Source organism: Chrysochloris asiatica, unplaced genomic scaffold (genome assembly GCF_000296735.1).
Source record: "Chrysochloris asiatica unplaced genomic scaffold, ChrAsi1.0 scaffold00034, whole genome shotgun sequence".
Classification (NCBI taxonomy): Eukaryota; Metazoa; Chordata; class Mammalia; order Afrosoricida; family Chrysochloridae; genus Chrysochloris; species Chrysochloris asiatica.
The window spans coordinates 13,093,436-13,114,787 of NW_006408552.1; the positions used below are offsets into that span (position 1 = coordinate 13,093,436).

A 21,352-nucleotide genomic window follows, 5' to 3' on the forward strand; every position below is an offset into this window, starting at 1 on the left:
AGCTGAGGGTAGTTGGAAATCTTAGTTGAAACCCACTCCTGTCCCATAATGAAATCATTTCGATAGTGATTCACGATTGGCGTTAACTTTGGAACTTCTCATTAATCTGTTCATTCTTCTTGGTTATCTTACAGTGTAAAAGCTATATGTGGGCATGAAGAAAATTGTATCAAGACATCAAATTATACTTTCCCCCTTATTTGGATAAGCTGAACTAAAGACACAGATCTGGGTTTCTTTCTGTGACGGCTTGTATACTGTAGCTAAGGGTTAGTTGGCCTTGTCTCTGTGTCCTTTAGTGATGAACTAGTCTCATCTGCCAAGCTCAGTCTCACAAGAATATTGTAAGAATTTTAAATGTGGTTTTTAAAACAATAATCTTTTTATTAGAAAGTAAGCGTTTTATGTGAGTGAAATTGTTAGATTATAAAGATTATTGGTTTGCTGCAGTTATCCTAGGGTCCTGATGTGGCACTGTAGAACTGCTAACCACAAGGTCAGGAGTTCAAACCCACAAGCTGCTGCTTGCAAACCCTATGCAGTGTTGCTGTGAGTCTAAACCGACTCGACGGCATTTAACAACACCTTTAGCAATCTATGAGTTTGAACCACCAACCTTTCAGGTCAAACCGACCTTGAAGTCAAGTGCTTATCCTATAGCACCACTCCAGGACTCACGCCTATCGTATGACCCAACAATTACCCTTCTTGGTATTTATCTTAAAGATAGGAAAACTTAGGTGTGTATAAAAACATGATTGTTCATAGCAGCTCTATTTGTAATAGCCCCAAACTGGAAATAGCATTGAAACGTTCTTCAACAAGTAAGTGGACCTATTTACTCCTCAGCAGTAGGAAAGAATGAACCATTGATACACCGGCAGCTTGAGTGGATCTCAAGGCCATTATGCTGAGTGAGAAAGCTAATTTCATAAGGTCAGACACTATGGCTCCATTTACACAGCAATTGGAATGACAAGATTATAGTTATTGAAATGAGTAGCTGCTAGAGGTGAGGATTTGGAGTGTGGGAGCTGTCTAACCCCAAAGGGTAGCACAAGAATGATCTTTGTGTGGAAGGAACCATTGTGTATTTCAATGAGGATGCTGGTTATATCAATCTATATACATGTAATAACATTTCAGAAAACAATACACATGAAACTGTCAAATCTGAGTACAGTTTCTCTAGTTTTGTTAATAGTATTGTACCAATGTCAGTTTCTTCAAAAAGATGTCATCCACATCAACTTCTTGGTCACATAAGTTATTATTGCTGTGGGAAGCAGACATGAGAACTTTATACTATTTTCACTGCTTCTTGTGAGTCTTAAATTGGCAGCTGTGACTGGACGTCCCAGCAGTCAGGCCCAAGGCAGCTTCTTCTTCTGAGATTGGCCTGGGAGAGTCCGTGTTGGCTTTGAGTCCTGGTGGCTACTGGCTGTAAACAACCAGCTCCACTAACCTGGGAGGACTGGACTTCTGGTTGAGTGTTGGCAGATTGACTTCAGGTACTCTTTTCCTACTGAGAACACATTAAAATGATGGCAAAGGAATTGATACATTCATGTATATTATTGTGTGCTGGCAAGTCAGTTAGACTCATAGCGACCCTGTATAGGGTTTCTGAGGAGCAGCTGGTGGGTTTGAACTGCTGACCTTGCAGTTAGTAGTCCACTGGTTATCCTGCAGTGCCACACTAGGGCCACAATGCACTTCACTTGGCAAAACCCCATCCACTGCTGTGGAGTCGATTCTGACTCATAGCAACTCTATAGGACAGCATAGAATTGCCCCATAGGGTTTCCAAAGCTGTAGTCTTTATAGAAGCGGACTGCATCATCTTTCTCCCGCAGGTTAGCTGGTGGGTTTGAATCACCGACCTTTCACCTACCTAATCCACCCAATGATAACTCACTGTATCATCAGAGCTCTAGACAAAAGACCTAAACAAATCTTGAGGAGGAGGAGAGCATCCTGAAGGCCGAGGGCAAGTCCTTGCTCAAGATGGTACCAATCTGTGGTTGCTTGCCCGCTCCCCGCCAAGGTTCTCTTTCCTACAGCAGCTCCTTTCTGCTTGGTAGGCGTTTAATCTTAGGATGCGTTGAATCAGAGGGATCTGGTCTTAGAATCATCAGCCGAAGGTGAGGAGATGAGACTTAGAAGACAATGGACCAGTGAGGAGTGAGATTCCCAGTCCTTCCTGACTCTTGTTCTCAGAGAGAGTTGATCACCTGATCACTGTGACCCTCCCTCCAACCAGTGATAAGAAATTAGGGACTTCTTTCCAGGACCTGCCCAGTCAGTTAGCCTAATACTGTTTCTACCACACCCACTGCCATCGAGTCCATTCTGACTCACAGCAACTCTGCAGGACAGGAGAACTGCTCCTTGAGGCTTCTGAGACTGTAAGTCTTCATGGAAGCAGGTAGCCTCCTCTTTCTCCCATGAGTGGGTTTGAACCTTCAACCTTGCAGCTGTTAGCAGCCCAGTGGTTAACCCACTGTACCACCAGGGCTCCTGGTGTCACTGTTATAGAATTACCATTTTACCTCCTGCTTACCATCAGCTAGCAGTGCCTGGGGTCTTAAAAGCTTGCCATGGCCATCCAGGATAGAACAGCTGGTATCTGTTCGCCTGGAGCAGCAGAGGAAGAAGAAACCCGGAAGAGGAAGTGAACAGTGGTCTTATCGCCTCCATCAACAACCACCTCAGTTGCATTGAGATCAGAAGAATGAGATAGTGCCCCGCTACTAAACTGAATGTTCCGATCAAGAATCCAAGAGATGAATCCTGATCAAAAAGAAGAAAAACATGAAAGAGAATTTCAAATTCTGGTAAAAACGAGACTTTCTAGACTCCTTGGTACAGGGTGAAACCCCAAAGCTACTACCCAGTAATGGCAACGAGTCATCCTTAAGCTATGAACTGAGACTCTCCCTGAAGCCATCTCTAAAGTAAACAGCAGTTTAGCTCAATTCAGAAAGAATGTTTGCCTTCAGCAGTGTACTCTAAGAATTATCTGTATGTGATCAAGTGGATAATAGTAACTCTACCACGGGAGGAGAAGAGTAGGGGACCGGGAGCCTTCATTTAACTGATGAGCTTACCAGTGTGTGGAGTGGAGCTGGTGAGACAATTTCAAGTATGTAACCTGTGTCATTGAGCTGTACATAAGTTATGTCTATTTAACAACAAAAATTGCAGAAAATTCTCTGGAGAAACCTAATGCCCTGGTTTCTGTAGTGTGGCTAGTTCCTCAATGGGCTGTCCAGTCCATCAGTAAAGCCCAGTAGTGAACAAAGGCACCCTGTGGACACACCCACACACTTCTAGCCAGCATTTTGGGGCTCTGCTTTTAAATGTTGTTGTTGCTGTTAAGTGTTGTCAAGTTGGTTCCAATTCATAGTGAACCTTGTATAGGATATTCAAGGCTGTAAATCTTTGTGGGAACAGAAAACTTCTTCTTTCTTATGGGGAGTGGCTGGCTGGTGGGCTTGAACTGCCATACTGTGGTTCACAGTCCAATGCTTATCCTACAGAGCCACTGCACCCCCTTTACTTCTAAATACCAACTGACAAATAGGGACCACCAGACGTTTTAGGAAAGGCTCCAACATGAAAACTAGAGGAACATCAAGTCATAAGAAGAAATAACCAGGTAATATGGGAACTGGAAGAAACCCTCCAAAACCTAATTACTGCATTCAGATAAAAGATGATAATGCATCAATAAAACAAAAATAGGATGCCTTTTTAAAAAAAAGCACCATTAAGAAACTTGAACACATTCTTGGAAATTAAAGGTGGGATGTCAAAAGTTTAAAAAAAAAAAAAAAGTTTAATAGGAGAGTTAGAATGTAAAGTTGCGGATATCTACTTCAAGATACAGGACAAAAAGACCCAGAGTGGTCAGTGAGAGAGAAAAAAAGGTAAAATGATAAGAGCATAAATCTAGGATATTTAAAATCCTAGTTTGAGTTCCAGAAAGAGCAGAGAGGCAAGAAATCTAATAGGAACTTTTTTTTTTAGACCTGAAGGACATAGTCTTCCCTATGGATATGGTCCACTGAGTGCCCAATAAATTAGATTTAAAAGTACACTGAGACAGACCATGAACACAGTCTCGGAACAAGAAACCAAGAGAAAATACTTTCAGAGATAAGCAAACAAGTCCCCCTTGCCCTCCCCAAAAAAGTCAGCTACAAAGGAAGAAGAAATGAAAATTGAATGCTAAAGACTATGGAGCAGTCTCTTAAAAATTCTAAGCCGAAATCATTTCCTATCTATAATCTTCTCCTCAGCAAAAGATCAGATGTCAAGCTAATAAGGAGAGTGCAAACCTAGGAGACCAGAGAGGGGGCAGCAGGTCAAGAGCATGGCCGACTGGGACACGGGCCATACTGAACAGGAGGTCTTGGGAAAAAGGGACCGCAAGATCTGCTGCTCGTTATGTATATTTGAAAGATAATATTGATTACCAGTGATAGATCTGAATGAAACACATGGAAGGAAAAAAATTAAAGTGAGTACACAGAAAACTAAGCAAGGGGACAAAATAGGAATTATTAATCCCAGGCAAAACAAAAATGCTGTGCCAAGGAAGAAAATATAATTCTTAATACATTCCTTGAATTGTGATGACCAATACTTACAAAGTCATGAAACATATTCACTGACTGTTGGTTTACTAAAACATCATGGGGGGGTCTAAGACCAGCGAAGGGAGAGAGTGATATAATGAAATAACGCCTCATCCACCAGAGCGGAAAGTCAGCTGTGGAGTGCCGTTGAGTTGGGTCCTATGCAGGGTTTCTGAGGAGCAGCTGGTGGGTTTGACTTGCCAGCCTTGCACCTTAGCAGTCCAATGCATACATATCGTACAGTGAGCCTTTATCACTATTTGATGAGTGAACATCCTATAGTCTCTGCTATGGGCAGAGAACCAACTCAAGGGCACTTAGCAACAACAACATAGTCTCTCTAGGATTCCTGGTGTGGCACTGTAGGATAAGCACTGGACCACAAGGTCAGTTTGAACCACAGGGTTGGTGGTTCAGACCCACCAACTACTCCTCGGAAAGACTCTACAGGGTCCCTATGAGTCAGAAGTGACTCGACAGCACATAGCAACGGCAGTCTCTCTATATGCCCAATTCATAATATAGAGACTATCCTGAAGAGTACATGTGTAAAGTCCCTGCCTCTTTGAGTGTTGGGTAGTTTATCATTCTTTTTATTGTCTTGTCATCCACAGACCAGGCACAGCTTGGGAAAGGTGGCACTGTGCCATCATTGGCCTATTTGAGGGATTCATCGATCATGAAATCAAGTACGTGCACCCACTGTGTGCATGAGTACATACACCCGCGTGTGTTTCCAGTCGAGAAGTTGGAGCACCAGAGGAATGATTTGTTTTCTCTACTTAAGAGTTCAGATATTTACGTTTAGACCAACATTCTAAATAATTGCATGTCTTGTATTTGTCTCTGTATTCATGTTTTTCTAATGATACAGGAAAGACAGTTTTAAAAACGAAAACTAATTGAAAACAAAACTTCAGTAGGAGAGTGCAAACCTAGGAGACCAGAAAGGGGGCAGCAATATTTCTGCTGAAATATTGCCCCATGAAATTCATGAGGGGGAAACTGTGTCTTCGCACCCACCACTGTGTGCTCAGGGTATTTATTCACTCTATGTTGTTGTTGTTGTTGTTGTTATTGTTATGTGCTGTCAAGTCAGTTCCGACTCTTAGCGACCCTGTTTAAGGTTTCCGAGGAGCAGCTGGTGAGTTTGAACCTGCCACCTTGCAGTTCAAACCAACCTTGAGGTCGAGTGCTTATGATACCATATCAGGACTCCTAGTAGGTGGGAAAATTTCATTGTCTCTTAATTTCATTTTTCCACAAACTTTTTGAAGCCCCTTTGTCCTTCATGAATAAAGGAGCCCTGGTGATGCAGTGCATTACAAGCTGGACTGCGAACTGAAAGGTCAGCAGTTTGAATCTACCAGCTACTCTGTGGAGGAAAGATGAGGCTTTCTGCTCCCGTAAAGATTAACAGCCTCTGAAGCCCTATTCAGGGTCGCTGTGAGTCAGAACCGACTCAGTGGCATACAGTCACTACCACCAGGGAAGAGGAGAACTGGTGTTACCACAAGATTATACCAGGTTTGAACCCACAAACAGGGTCAACAGTTCAAACACACCAGCTGCTCCTCCTCGGAAAACCTATACAGGAACATTATGAGTCAAAACAACTCCACAACACTTAACAACAGCGGGGGATATGCCAGTTGTTAAGTGCCGTTGAGTCCGTTCCAAGTCATAACAACCCTGTATAGGGTTTCTGAGGCTTTTAGTCTTCATGGGACCAGAAAGCCTTGTCTTTCTCCCACGGAGTGACTAGCGGACTCGAACCTCTGACCTTGTTCTCCCATGGAGCAGCTGGTGAGTTTGAATCCCTGACTTTGGTTCACAATCGAGCATTTTTAACATTGGCATCCATTGCTTTGTAGACTGGACTGTTCAGCATACATAGGTCGCATCGACAAAAATCCTAAAATTTTTGGCTCATTAATTGTATTCGTTTGTTCTTGCTTTGTTTTTCAGAATGTTATGGAACAGTTCAATCCTGGGCTGCGAAATTTAATAAACCTAGGAAAAAATTATGAGAAAGCTGTTAATGGTAAGTCTGTCTGTTTTCTAAATATATAAACACAAAGCAGTATGGACACTGTTCACTAAATACTTGCATTATTTTCATATGCTTTAAAAATATTTCATAGACTTCTTAAAATATCTGTAAATATGTTGCAATGATTTACAATTTAAAATAGACCTTTGCAATGATAGAATGGTAGTGCATTTGAAATGAGCAAATTGAATCATTGCCATAAGCAATGATACTTTTAAACCAACTTCTTGTGAACTAATAATAAATATATTGTAAATGCATACTTAAAATACTTGGTTTACATACAGTATTTTGGAGCATAAGAATTGTTTTCCTTTTGTTTATATGAAATTTTGGGCCTTTGTGTGATTTTTCTGGTAATAAATGATCTTTTTAGCCTGAATGGTAAAATACCAAATGCAAGGCTGACCTTAGATTCTCATGTCAAAATGTAAGTGTTCAGGCAGACTTCATTTGAAGAAGCTAACACCTGTCTGTGTATCTGCATTCCCACAGTGAAAGGTGAGTGCTGTGGGCATCAGTGATTGGTGACCTAGGAAACAGAAAATGTTTTCAGTCACCAGATCCTACTGTGGGCACAGCAGTTCTCCCTGTGTTGGTAGTGTGACCCCTGTTTCACCCTCCATCCCAGTTCCCACATGCGAACATAGGTTGACATTGGGGTTCCCAGCCATTGTAGATCTGAAGAAGCGCTCAGGTCCAGCCGTGCACCTTTTGCATGCCTCTTACTTCTCCCTCTCCCCACCCCTTACTGTGAACTGCTCCTTGTTGGTATTCTGAAAACTACCCCATGGATTCACATGCCCTTCAAGTGCACCTGCCCAGGATGATGGATAGACGTTGGATGATGGGCATGTGACTGTAGCCACCAGAAAGTAAACTGTGTTGGATGTTTTGTCCGGATTGCTGGGTTATTTCCAGAACTTGTCGGTATCAGGACCCACAGCAGACCAGGGAATTCCCTCCCCGGCTGCGTCCCAGCTCTGCGGCCCCTGACTTGCCCTTGATGATGACTTCGTCACAAGGCCACTGCTCTGGACGTCCCTGGGAAGGACATTACTGTGACCCGCAGGGAGTTTTTCTTTCTATTCTGGGCTGAGTTTTCACAACGTGAGTCACCCACCGAGCTGAGCTGCCCGCAGCTGAGCTTCCTGCTAACGTGGCATCTCTCCAGACGACTCCCTACCACACCCTTGGGTTCTTAACACTTTGACACCTCCTGGGGAGTTATTCTGCAGTCCATAAAGTATACCCGGAATTTCCGTGGACTGTTTGTTATACTTTTACTGAGGTCATCAAAAATTGAGATAAATTGGTAAAGTTCTTTTATATGCCTGGGAGATGTAGTCTGCTCTGAAACACGAGGCCTCTGAGAATTTGCAGTACCTGGCTCCTCACTTAACAACATCGTTAAGCTCCAGAGGACCGAGTCGTTATGCAAAAATGGAAGATGCCCACATCAGATCACAAAATGCAGGATAACTGTATCATGACATAGCTACCAAAAATCACCTTTACATAAGTATCAAATTGCATCATTTCATAACTGCCAAACCACTGAGAATCTAGCCCAATCAACTTGCCACATCATCTTAACCATCAAAGCCAGCGTTACTCTCCCCTCGGTGTTCCTTACTGCTGGGCGGACACGTTAAATGTGCAAAATAGTCGGACATTAGGGTTCTTTTTTTACTGTTGTCCTAAACGTGAAATGTCAGATAACAAGATAGTCAATAAGAGAGGAGTAGTAGGTTCATAGTTGAAGATTCCAGATATACAATCAGCAGTTAAGTTAAAACACAAGGCAGTATATGAACGGCTAACTGGCCAGCATGACAGAAACTGAAGCCATGGAGACCAGTGAGGAATGGAGCTGAGCTAGCTGGCAGGTGTCCGACTTTAGCAGGCAGACACTGCATAGGCTTGGAGAGAAGCTGTTGGGTGGGGAGTAGTAAGACTAAAGATGGGATAGTGTCATTGGAGTCATGGTGTGGTGCTGAGGGTTAATGTGCTGGGCCCCAAAGTCAGTTTGAACCTTAAGGTTCGTGGTTCAAGCTCACCACCCACTCCTCTGAAACCCTATACAGGGTCATCGTGAGTCAGAACCAATTCAATGGCACTTAACAGCAACAAAGGGTCACATTATAAAGCGTCTTAAGCTGCATTAGCTGTCTGTTCCTGCATAACAAACTGTCCCCAACAATTTATAATTTCATGACCAGGACCTTCTTTAGAGTCCTTGGGACGCATTCCTCCTACTGCAGTTAGCCAGGGCCTGGACAGAACTGATAGTCAACTCATGCTCTCCCTACAGGGTCTTTCCAACTTCAAGGAACCCAGACTAAGGTACTCAGAGGATGGTAGCAGTGTTCCAAGAGTGCGTGCCCCAATGCCACAGCACTTACCACATTTCTGTAGGAGTCATGTTTGCTGATGTCCCACTGGCCAAAGCAAGTCACATGGCCAGAACTGCAGTGTAGTAGGTGGCTAGGGATTCTGGGAGGTTTTGTTCCTAGAAGGCCAGTAACTGTGAAAATCTACCACCAGCTCTGAAGAGTGTGGACTTGCTCTATTGGCAGTAGGAGGCCAGTGAAGAGCCGTCTCCCAATGAAATAGTGTTTTAAGGGAAATTTCTCTAGAAGAAGTATGTAGATAAGATTGAAGTAGCTAATCAACCATGAAAATGGAACTATGATGTGTCATTCCATTCCTTAAATCAATTAGTAGTAGACAGTCTCTTAATGGTTTTACAGACGGGAATAAAATTATGAAAACATTTGTTCTCTATTAGTTTTGAACGAATTATGTATTTTTAAGTGAATTCAGCTGTATTATAAAAAAAAATAAGATATAGTGGGCTTCAAAAAGTTCATGGAAAAATGGAGGCAAAGATAATGAACTTTTCTCACGAATTGTTTGAAGTCCCCTCGTATTTTACTAAACTAATATGGTTAGTTTTAAATGTAAGATAATGAAAAATGTCCATGTTATGGCTACATGATAATCACAAGTGTTATTTATGTGTTGTTCAATCCTTCATACCATTCTCCCACAAATATGCTTCAGACTTATCAGTGCCCTGTGAATTTCAGTCTTCACTGGATGTTGTTGTTAAGTACCATTGAGTCGGATCCAACCCATAGTGACCCTATACAGGGTTTCCAAGGAGCGACTGGTGAGCTTGAACCGCCAACCTTGCAGTTTGTCGCATTAACCCACAGCACCACACCAGGACTTCTCTTCACTGGATAGAGGTCTTGTTTTGGGGCGAAGTCATCCCTTTCTCAGTTGTAGATGAGACCAAAGGTTGAAAAAGCACCAGCATTAGGGTTGAGGAAGTTCCTCCACCAGAGTGTGTACACTCCACTCTGAGTCACTGCCGGACTTGGGCGTGTACCGCAGAATCTCCAGTTCTCCTCCCATGAAGCACGGTGATAACATCACCCACAGGGTCTTAGGATCCTCAGATTAACCAAGTAGTGACCTGGAAGCTCTCCATGCATACTAATTACCACTGCACTTTGTATTTTTTCAGGTGATCCCCAGTCTTACACAATAACAGCATAGCATCGCATCCTATTCCTAAACAAGTGTTCACAAATGGCAACAGCCACAGCCCTGATTATTTCTTAAACTGCAGTTAGTGTTAGATAGATAAATAGATGGATGTCATGTGACGATTTCCTAAGCTGGGGCCTGCAGTACTTTGAGCTGGAGCTGTTTGGGAATTCATTTCCACTCTCGCCACTGCAGGACCAGGGAAGGCTTTTGAGCAGACCAGTTACTCAGCGAAATAGCTTTTTAAGGAATACTTAACCTGGGCAGAAATATACGGATTATACTGATGAAGTTGTTGATCCACCATTAAAAATCGAACTAACATGTTTCCTTTCACGCCTTAAAAACAATAGGTGGTAGATAATCTCTTATGCCTTGTAAAATCCACCTGTTTGGAAGCAGTACCCATGACCCACTAGGGCAAAGCAACTGTGGTTTCTAGGTTTCTTCTCAGTGAAAGGAGGGAATAGGACTTGGGGCTTCTACATGTGAAACCAGTCTTTGAGTGAAACTGAATGAAGCATTTTCTCACAAACTACACTAAAATAGGCTAAACTGGGTCTTGTTGGAAAACTTACTGGACATATGCCTTCAGTCTAGCTGTTTGAAGTAAAATAAAGATTTGGCATTAGCAGCTACCATGTGTCCACTCAAACTGCACTTTATTACAGACTCTATAGGTAAGGTACCTTTCTTTCAGAAAGTCTGAATATCTCACCCCCTGCCCCCACCCCAGGCCATGTAGTTAGAAGTAAAGGTAGAACTCAGACTGAGCTCTGCCTTGTCCCCCACCCCCAGAAAAGACAAGAAATCAAAAGCAGATTTTTGCCCCTTAGTATTTAGTTTTCCAAATCAGTTTGAAAGGAGAAATATTATTTTTAGATAACTGTACACCCAACCAATGTGGCAGTCAAAAGCACCCTGTCTCTGCCCCACCCACAAAAGAAGTAGCACGTTCAGTTATCTTTCCTGAAAACTGTCTTGTTTTTTGGAATGGTAATCAGTTTCAGAGTTCATTGACTTTTCTCCTAACAGCAAGGATGCCAGTTGTTTGTGACTCAGGGTGCAGTCTGTAGAAAGAACTGAGGCCGCCGCGTTCCTTAGTGGAGGGTACCTGCAGTCCTGGGAGAGGTTAGGACTGCTGCAGCCGCTCGGGAGCTGCCATCAACACAGGCAGGGCTTTCTCTGCCAAAGGCTGCTCCCTGGTGGAGGTCCTATGGGGGTCTCCATTGCAGCCCCATCCTCCCTAGCCTTGTTTAAGTGACAGTTTTTTTGTCTGTTATCTTTGTGTCTAGCTATGATCCTGGCAGGAAAAGCCTACTACGATGGAGTGGCCAAGATCGGCGAGATGGCCACCGGGTCGCTCGTGTCCATGGAACTGGGTAAGCCAACCTGTCCACTGTGTATAAACCCAGCAGGGCACTGGCAGGGATGCCTGAGATTGCCCACCCTCTGCTGTGAGGACAACTGCTCAGTGTGCTATGGATTGTTGAGCTCCCTGAGGCTGCCATGGGGAGGGGCTGTAGGTGGAGGTCCTTTGGGCACTGGCCTCTGCCCCTGGGGCCCTGCAAGTCTTGCCCCATGTTCTTCCCTGAAAGAGGCACACCTTAGGCCTCCAGACATGCCCGGATGTCAGGAGGGTTTCCCGTGACTCACCTAGCAGAAAAGCAGACTCTATGTCCTTCTTGTCACTCAGCTGTGCTTTTCTGGTTCTGCTGGTCTGAATGGGGCTTCCTGTGCAGACACGGGGCAGCACACCCTGGCTCCCGGCCCGCAGCCCTGGAGCCCAGCTGCAGGAGGGACCGAGTCAGTGTGCTGTGACCACCTCTGGGAGGTGGCTGCCTTGTCTAATAGCCCCACACAGAGCCCTCATTTCAAACAGCAGCTACAAGTATGTTCATGCACAAAGGGTGACACTTCTAGCTAACCATTGTTCATTCTGATTCAAAAGGTTCCTGAAACCCAGAGGAAAAGAAAGACCCCCCCACCCACCTCCCTGTGTGTGTGTATGTGTAAGAGAGTGTGAGTGTGTGTTAGTGTGTATGTATGTAAAAGTATGTGTGCAAATGTGTATGTAAGAGTGTGAATGGTGTGTGTGTGTGTATGTATGTGTGTGTATGAGTGTATACATGTATGAATGTGTATTTGTGAGTGTGTATATGTGTGTATGTGTGTGCATGAATGGTGTGTATAAGAGTGTTTTTATACGTGTATGAATGTGTGTGTGTTTGAGTATATATAATAGTATGCATGTGAGTATTTGTGAATGGATATGTGTATGTTTAAGAAACATGTCTCTCCCGTCAGAAAAATGGGGAGGGAAGCAAAGAAAGAATGTGAGTTGAAACAACTCAGGCCATTCATATAGAAAGCATTTTGAGGGATTTTCATGATGCCTTAGAAAACTCTTCACTGGCCCACAGAAGCCAAAGACCCAATGAAAGGTGTGTGTGGTAAAGGGGATCAGGGGGCCACGGCCTGGCTACGGTTTTGGGGCGCGTTCTTCAGGCATGTTTATGCTGGAATCACGTATAGAGAGTCTGGAGTCCTACACACTGGCACACTCTCACACACACATATGCACGCATACACACTGTGATGAGCACCCCACCACAGCTCCTTGTTCTGGACTCCGATGTTTTCCAAAGTCTTAACTTGTGCTTTGGGGGGTGCCATGGACTTCGGGTGTTTGGGGAAGGGCTGAGCTGAATTAGCACTCAGCTCTGAGTTCGATCGATATTGTTATGCCACAGAAGCAGATGCAGAGATGATGATAGGTTTCCAAAAATAGGACCAAGTTCAAAAGAAACAGCCTATTTGTGTCAAGTACTGGAGGGGAAAAGAAAAAAGGTCTGGCCCTTCACACGAAAACATATGGCGCTCTGACTCAGGGTCATCTGGGGTGCCCTTTAAAGTTTTATGGTTCTTGTCACTGTTTAAATAAGACCTATTCTCTTAAGCAGCTCCACACCTCACTTTATTCAGCTGTGAGTTCATAATGTTGAATCAACTCTTTCCATAGCAACACTGTTGTTAGAAACATGGGCTTAAAGCTTCAGTCTCAAGAAGGAAAATCTGTTGCCATGGGAAAATTTCTTTCATGTGGATGCGTATTTTATTCAGAGAGGGTGCAAATACCCTCTCTGAATAAATACCCGCTTTGCTTTTTCTCTTATCTTGTCCTGTTGCCTCTATTCCTGTCTCTACCCAAACCCCATTGCTTGCCGGGTTGATTCCAGCTCATGGCCACCCCATGTTTTCTCACCTGTAACCTTTTTAGTTGTCTTGAAACTTCTGTTGCAGTTTGGGTGTAAAATTTATAGAGCACGTTATTTCCCCATTCATCAATTCAGAGACGTTTTGTTTTGTGTCATTGGTTCCATCCCCTCTATATAAGCAACCCCTTTTATCTTGTTGGTTGATTTACTGAACTGTGCATTCCTCCCTGACTGGAATCTTGACAGAAAGTCAGATCTTTTGTAGCACTTGTGAATCGGTTCAAACCGCTAACTAAGGTTGTCGTGTGCCATCAAGTGAATTCTGGCTCATAGTAACTAACATACAGGGCTGACTAGGACTGCTCTACATACAGAGTTTTCATGGGAGCAGATCTCCAGGTCTTTCGTCCCTCAAAACCACTTGCTAGGTACCATCTAGTCAGTTCTGACTCACAGTGACCCTATCCCGCTCTTAGAACTGTTGTCACGTTTGAGCCAAAAGTTGCAGCCACTGTGTCATTCCATCTCATAGGGGTGTCTTCCTCTTTCGCTGACCCCCTACTTTACCAAGTACGATGTCCTCCATGGACTCTGACCAAGGCACGTGAACCACTGAGTAGATTCAAGCCACCAGTCATTGAGTTAGCAACCAAGCGCTTAACCACTGCCCCACCAGGGCTCCTTCCAACCTTACTCACTGAGTGCAGGCTGTTAGCACCATGCAGGGCTCTATAGTCATATCTCCTATATAGTTCCGAATCGGCTGCTCTCATCTGCAGCAACTTAAGGACAAAAGGATTTTCCAGTAGAGTTACTTTCTGGAGGCCTACAATTAAGTTATTTTTATTTGCTTAGTTAGCTTGTTGTTGTTAAAAGCGGTGGCTGAACTCTGTTTCAGTTCTCTACATACAAGAGTGGAGTCCTGGTGCGGCAGTGCATATGGGTTAATGCGCTGGACTGTAAGGTCAGTTTGAGTGACAAGGTCAGCTTTCAAGCTCACTAGCCGTTCCTCAGAAACCCTATATAAAGTCACTATGAATCAGAGCCGACTCTATGGCACTTAGCAACATATACAAGAGTAAGGGTAACACACAGAAGAAGACCTCAGATGGATGATGCATTTGTCTCATCTTACAAGAGAACTTTATCTACTTACTACCTCTGGCACAGGTACATATTCATAGCTTCAACACAAAACTCGTGTTGTAAATTCCACCTGACCAAACCGAAGGGGTGTTACACAAGTGAAAATCATGGAATCATTTCAAACTTTTCATCGTTTCATTGTCCCTGAAAAAAAAAATCGTACATTTTCCCATTTAAAAGTCCTCTCATTTTCAGGTTTTTCCATCTAGACTTTTGGCTCTGGAGGGACGAGGGATGCTGCTGCAGAATTCTTATCATTTTGAAAACTTCTGTTTATGGGAGTAGTCTTAGTCTTTTTTTCACTGTGCTGAAAATCTGCAGAACCAAACATCTCAGCAATTTCTACACAGACACTTCAATGACATTGGCTGCACTCTTCAGGTTGTGTAACCATTCTTGTTGCCCTTTCTTAAATCAGCGCCAGAACCTAAACCCAGTGCCCCTAAGCAAAAACTCCCTCTTTCTTGCCACCCCTCCCCTGCTCCCCTGGTGACGCCAATCTTTGGTTTCTGTATATTTGCTTATTTCATATGCTGTCTGTCCTTATTCACTCAGCATGACTGTTTCCTAGGTGCATCTATGTTGTGCTGTGCCCCAGGACTTCATTTCCCCATGTGTGTGTTGTTAAATGCCATCAAACCCGTTCTGACACATACAGACCCTGGACAGTATATGCCACTTTTGGGGATTTTTTTCTGTCCCTGGATATTAAGTTGTTTCCACCTTTTAGCTGTTGTGAAAAGTACTGCAGTGAGCAGTAGCAGACAGTTTGTGTGCATTTCTGCCTTCACTTCTTCTGGGCTTAGTGATTGGGTCTTGGTTTAGTGCCGTAGACTAAGCACTGCACTGTTAGCTGCAAGGTTGATGGTTCAAACCCGCCAGCCACTCCTCGGGAACCCTATACAGAGTTGAAATCGACTGAACATTAACAACATCAGCAATGTACCTAGGATTAGGATTGCTGGGTCGTGCTCCTTGGAAGCCAGGATGGCCAAACTTCATCTCTTATACTTTGGACATATTGTCAGGAGGAACCAGTCACTGGAGAAGGATAATCATGTTTGGTAAGGTGGAGGGTCAGAGAAAAAGAGGAAGACCCCCAGTGAAATGGATTGGCACAGTGGCAATAATTGTGAGGTTGGCCCAGGACCGGGCAGCATTTCACGTTCTGTAGTGAGTCGGCATCTACTCAATGGCACTTAACAACACATGTTAGTTCTATGTTCGGTTTTGTGTGGAGCTACCAGACGTTCCCACCAGTGCCTCCACAACCTCACCAGCACCATTGTTTGCCATCTTTTGATCTTTGCCATTTTAACATGGGTTGTTGTTGTTGTTAAGTTCTGTCGAGTCCATTCCAACTCATAGCAACCCTGTATAGGGTTTCTGAGTAGCAGCTGGAGGGTTTGAACTGCTGATCTGTGGCTCACCTTCCAGTGCTGATCCTACAGTGCCACACCAGGAGTCCTTAATGTGGGTGAGGTGATAGTATCTCATGGTAATTCTGATGTGCATTCTCCAACAAGAGTCATTTTTGTCTTAATGTTGAGTAATGTTGTTGTGCGACACCCAACTGTTTTTTCATTTCATATCTACCTTGTACATGAAAATCATACTTATTTACTTTGGCGGTAGGTCAAGAAAAGATCCTCTGGGTATAATACTTAATTTCACAGAAATCTATAGTGATAATTCAGCTTGGGAACATAGGCCAAACGTATTATAAATGTCAGTCGGCGGTGGCGAAGCTAAACATTTCTATTTCTTCCCACTTGAAAAAGAAGGGGAGAGAGAGAGAGAGCTAAGAGCTCTCTCCAGCCCATGGAGAAGGATATCATGCTTGATAAGGCGGAAGTCAGTGAAAAAAGAGGAAGACCCCCAACAAGATGGACTGACACGGTGGCTGCAACAATTAGGAGGAGGGGACTCAAATGTAACGACACTTGTGTGGATGGCGCAGGACCAGGCGTGTTTTGTTCTGTTGTGCAGAGGACCACTGTGTTGGACCCAACTCGACGGCACCCAACAACAAGAAGAGCTGAAGGAGAATGCCTCTCCTTTTCATTTGTCTTTCGGAGGAAGGTTCTAACGGAACCTGTCTCAGTTAGTGACATGGAGCTATAACGGTACTGTTTCTGACTTCTAGCTGCAGGTATTTCCACATCGACAGCCTTCGTCCAGTGTCAGCTCACCCACTGCTATGTGACTAACTTGGGAGGATTTTACTTAAAAGAAATTCTTGGGTGGTGCAAACAATTAAGTTAATACACTTGGTTGTAAATTGAAAGGTTAGAAGTTCAAGTCCATGCAGAAGTGCCTTGGAAGAAAGGTATGGCAATCTACTTAAATGCCCTTAAAAATCCTTTGGATCACAGTTGTAGTCTGACATGCATGGGTCTGAAGCAATTTGACAGCAGTTGGTTTAGTTGGGAGGTTTTTTGTTTTTTTTTTGCTTGCAATTAACAAAATACCTGATGGTGGTTTAAACAGTAAAGGTGTTTATTATCTCACATAAGACAGCCAGGAGCAGCAGATTTCAGATTTGTTCATCATCGACAAGGACCCAGGTTTCTCCTTTTTCTTCATGCTAGACCATAGAAGAATTGATGCTTTTGAGTTATGGTATTGGAGGAGAATATTGAAAGTGCCATGGACTGCCAAAAGAACCAATAGATCCAATTTGTAAGAAGTGCAGCCAGAGTATTCCTTGGAGGCCAAGATATGGCCAACTTTGTCTCTCAGACTTAAGACATATTGCCAGGAAGGACCAGTCGCTGGAGAAGGATATCATGTGTGGTAAGGTGGAGGGTCAGAGAAAAAGAGGAAGACCCCCAACGAGATGGATTGGCCAAGTGGCAGCATCAATGGACTCAAGCATGACAACAGTAGTGAAGTTGGCCCAGGATCAGGCAGTGTTTTGTTCACCTGTGCATAAGGTTGCTGGGGGTAGGTACCAACTTGATGTCACCTAACACAGCAATGCCTCATGGGCCAAAGATGGCTGCCATTGCTAGTTGAAGGGGGTGTGTCTTCTCAGATCAGGAAGACTTTTCCCAAAAGCCCCAGCACACATCCCTCCGGTCCCATTGCTGGATTTAGATGGCCCTGTCTGCCTTGTCAGTCAAGGAATACAGCTGAGGAAGGGTGGATATGGCTGCTAGGCAGACCCCCCCAGTGATGGCTGCCACATTATACTCTCTCTGGTGTCAAAGGTTTTGTTTCAGTGACTAGCTCATGAATGGAAGAGACTTGTCCAAACATTCTCACTTTAACTGTGGCATGGACTTCTACTGCGCAGATGTGTTTTACATGTGTCTCTAAATGAAATGGAAACTTGAGGTATGGTGTGTGGTTTTCCCAGCACATACGTACTTCAGAATTTAGAAATTTTTCTCCTGGGCCCTTATTTTTTTTTCTTTTGCCTCTAGAAGGTCATAGCTGTCTTTCCTAATCTGTTCAGATACAGGAAACAGGAATCTCAGGGCCGAGGAAAAATTAGGAGTATTAGGGCCATTTGTTTTCTCTGTTCTTGTGTTTCTCTTTCCAAGCCTTTGGATGTCTTAGAGCCAGTCCCCAAAAGGGAAGCATAGTGGTTTAAACAGTAAAGGTATTTATTATCCCATTTAAGACAACAAAGAAATGCAGAACCTAAGGAAAAAACTCAAGCCTCAGGTTGCAATAGTGAAGGATTCTATGGGCCCTGGTGTGGCCCTGTAGGATAAGCATTGGACGACTAACCTCAAGATCAGACTTCAAACTACCAACTGCTCTGCGGGAATCCTTTGTAGTGTTGCTATGAGTTGGAAACAACTCCATAGCATTTAACAGCAATTGGCAAAATATTTAATGACACAGGAAGCATCAAAAGAAGATGGAAGGAATACACAATGTACCAAAAAGGAATTGGTCAACATTCATCCATTTCAAGAGGTAGAATATAATCAGGAACCAATGACATTAAAGATGTCCACACTACATTGAAGGCATTGGCAGAAAACAGGACCTCAGGAATTGGTGGAATTCACATTGAAATCTTTGACCAAACTGATACAGCTCTGGAGGCACTCAGTTGGTCTATGCCAGGAAGTTTAGAAGACAGCCACCAGGCAGGCCAATTAGAGATCTGTATCTGTGTGCATTCCAAAGAGAGGTGATGCAATGGAATGTGAGAATCATCTAACAGTATCATTAATATCACATGCAAGTAAAGTTTTGCTGAAGATGATTCAAAAATGGTTGCAGCAGTACATTGACAGGGAGCTGTCAGAAATTCAATCTGGACTCTGGAGAGAATGTGGAACTAGGATTAGCATTACTGATGTCAGATGGATCTTAACTGAGAGCAGAGAACACTAGAAAGATGTTTGCTTGTGCTTTATTGACTATGCAAAGTTATTCAACTGTGTGGATCATAATAACAAACTATAGATATCATTATGAAGAATGGAAATTCCAGAATACTTCATTGTGCTCATGAGGGACTTATTCATAGACCAAGAGGTACCCATTAGAACAGAACAAGGGGATACTGAATGGTTCAAATTCAGAAAAGGTGTGCATCAGGGTTGTATCCTTTCGGTATACTTCAATCTGTATGATGAGCAAATAATCTGAAAAGATGGATTATATGAAGAACGTGGCATCAGAATTGGCAAACTGCGATATGCAGGTGACCCAACCTTGCTTGCTGGAAGCTAAGAGGACTTGAAATATATACCAAGGAAGATTAAACACTACAGCCTTCATTATGGATTGCATCTCAATGTAAAGAAAAATGGAAATCTTAAAAATTGGACTCGTGACATCGTAATAAACAGGGAAAAGATTGAAGTTGTCAAAGACTTCATTTTGCTTGGGTCCACAATCAATGCTGATGGAAACGACAGTCAAGAAATTAGATGACATATTGCATTAGGCAAACCTGCTCAAAAGACCTCTTTAAAGTGTCTAAGAGCAAAGGTGTCAGTTTGAGGACTAAGGTGCACCTGACCCAAACCATGGTATTCTCAATAGACTCATATGCATGTGGGATTGTGGTGGCTCTAGAAGGATAATCACTTACCACAAACCACAAAGTTTGCGGTTCAATCCCACCAGCTGCTCTGTGGTAGAAAAATGAGGCTTTCTGCTCCCACAAAGATTTACCGCCTCAGAGAACCCTATGCAGAGTCACTCTGAGTCAGAACTGAATTGATGGCACATAACAACATCAACATATGCATGTGAAAGTTGGACACTGAATAAGGAAGACTGTAGAAGAATTGATGCATTAGGATTATGGTGTTAGAGAAGAATATTGATCATACCATGGATGCCAGCTGAACAAACAAATTTGTTTTGGAAGAAGTACAACCAGAATGTTCCTTAGAGGTGAGAATGACAATATCTCATCTCTCATACATTAAACGTGTTGTCAGGAAGGATCTTTCCCTAGAGAAGAACATGCTTGATAGAGTGGGGGGGGGGGGGTCCATGAAAAAGAAGAAAACCCCCAGCAAGTTAGACTGACATGGTAGAAGCAATAATGGGCTCCAGTTGTAAGGATGGCGCAGAACCAGGCAATGTTTGTGTGTAGGATTGCTATAACTCAATGGCTCTTCACAACAACAATAGGTATTACTGGGCATCTCTTCATGTGTTTATTGACTATTTGCATACCCACTTGGGAGAAACGTCTGTTCACATTCTTTGCCCAGTTTGTAACTGAGTTAAATCTTTTTTTTATTGAGTTTGCCAATTAATTTGCAATTACAGTTTTGTTTTTTGTGTTTTTCGCTCCCTTTATCATCTGTACAATAGTTTCATTGTTTGAAGTTCTTAAGTTCCTAAGAGGTCTCATCCTGAGGCTACTGGTTCTGTTTCTGTTGATTGTTAGTTATGAATGTCTCTTTCTGTAACGTTTTTATAAGTCATCTTATTCTCTTCCATGTTGGGATTGTCAGTGGAGGGTGTCAACGTTTTACCATAGCCACCTGAAAAGGTCACAAAGAAAGGAAAAGGAGGAATGCCAAGCAATGTGGGCCACTCTGATTTAAATACCATTGTTTACTTCTTGCAAAATAAAAACAGTATACATAATTTAATAAGATTCTCGTAAAATATTTCAACACATTTTTTTAAACAGTACAAATGCCTCTGTTCTGTTGTATCTACATGAAGAGACGGCATTGTTGGGTGCCGTCTAGTCCGTTCCAACTCAGAGCAAACCAACTCAGCAAAGAGAGACGTCGTCCGGTCCTGCACCACCTCACAATCGCTGCTGTGTTTGAGCCCACTGGTGTAGTCACTTTGTCAGTCCATCTCATAGAGGGTCTTCCTTCTTTGTGTGTGCTGACCCACTCTGCCTTACCAAATATGATGTCCTTCTTTAAGAACTGACCCCTCCTGATGATATGTCCAGAGTATGTGAGACAAAGTCTCACCGTCACTGCTTCCACAGAGTATTCCGGCTGTGTTTCTTCTAGCACAGATTTGTTCATTCTTCTGGACGCTCTGGAAAATACTTAAATACAAATATCTACAATTTGCAAGTGGTTCTGACTATCTGAAATAATGAGTTTCAGTTAACTAAAATCTGCCCATTGATAACACATTTCCACCCCGAGAGGACTCATTTCTTTATCTTTGTCTTTACCTTTATAAGTAGATTCCATTTTCCTATTCTAGAGGAGATATATTGTTTGGTTTTTTTCCAAGTATCTTTGAAAGTAATAGAAAATATTGATGATTTTAAC

The 21,352-nt window shown here is 43.1% G+C and overlaps 1 protein-coding gene across 1 annotated transcript in view; it reads left to right on the forward strand.

Moving 5' to 3' along the window:
• The first annotated feature begins 4,378 nt into the window (after positions 1-4,378).
• BAIAP2L1 (BAI1-associated protein 2-like 1) overlaps positions 4,379-21,352 on the forward strand; it is a 60,611-nt gene continuing 43,637 nt past the window's right edge. The window contains exons 1-3 of the mRNA XM_006859857.1: positions 4,379-4,414; positions 6,612-6,687; positions 11,550-11,636. Coding sequence (XP_006859919.1) covers positions 4,379-4,414; positions 6,612-6,687; positions 11,550-11,636 — 199 coding nt within the window. The remainder of the gene's footprint in view (positions 4,415-6,611; positions 6,688-11,549; positions 11,637-21,352) is intronic.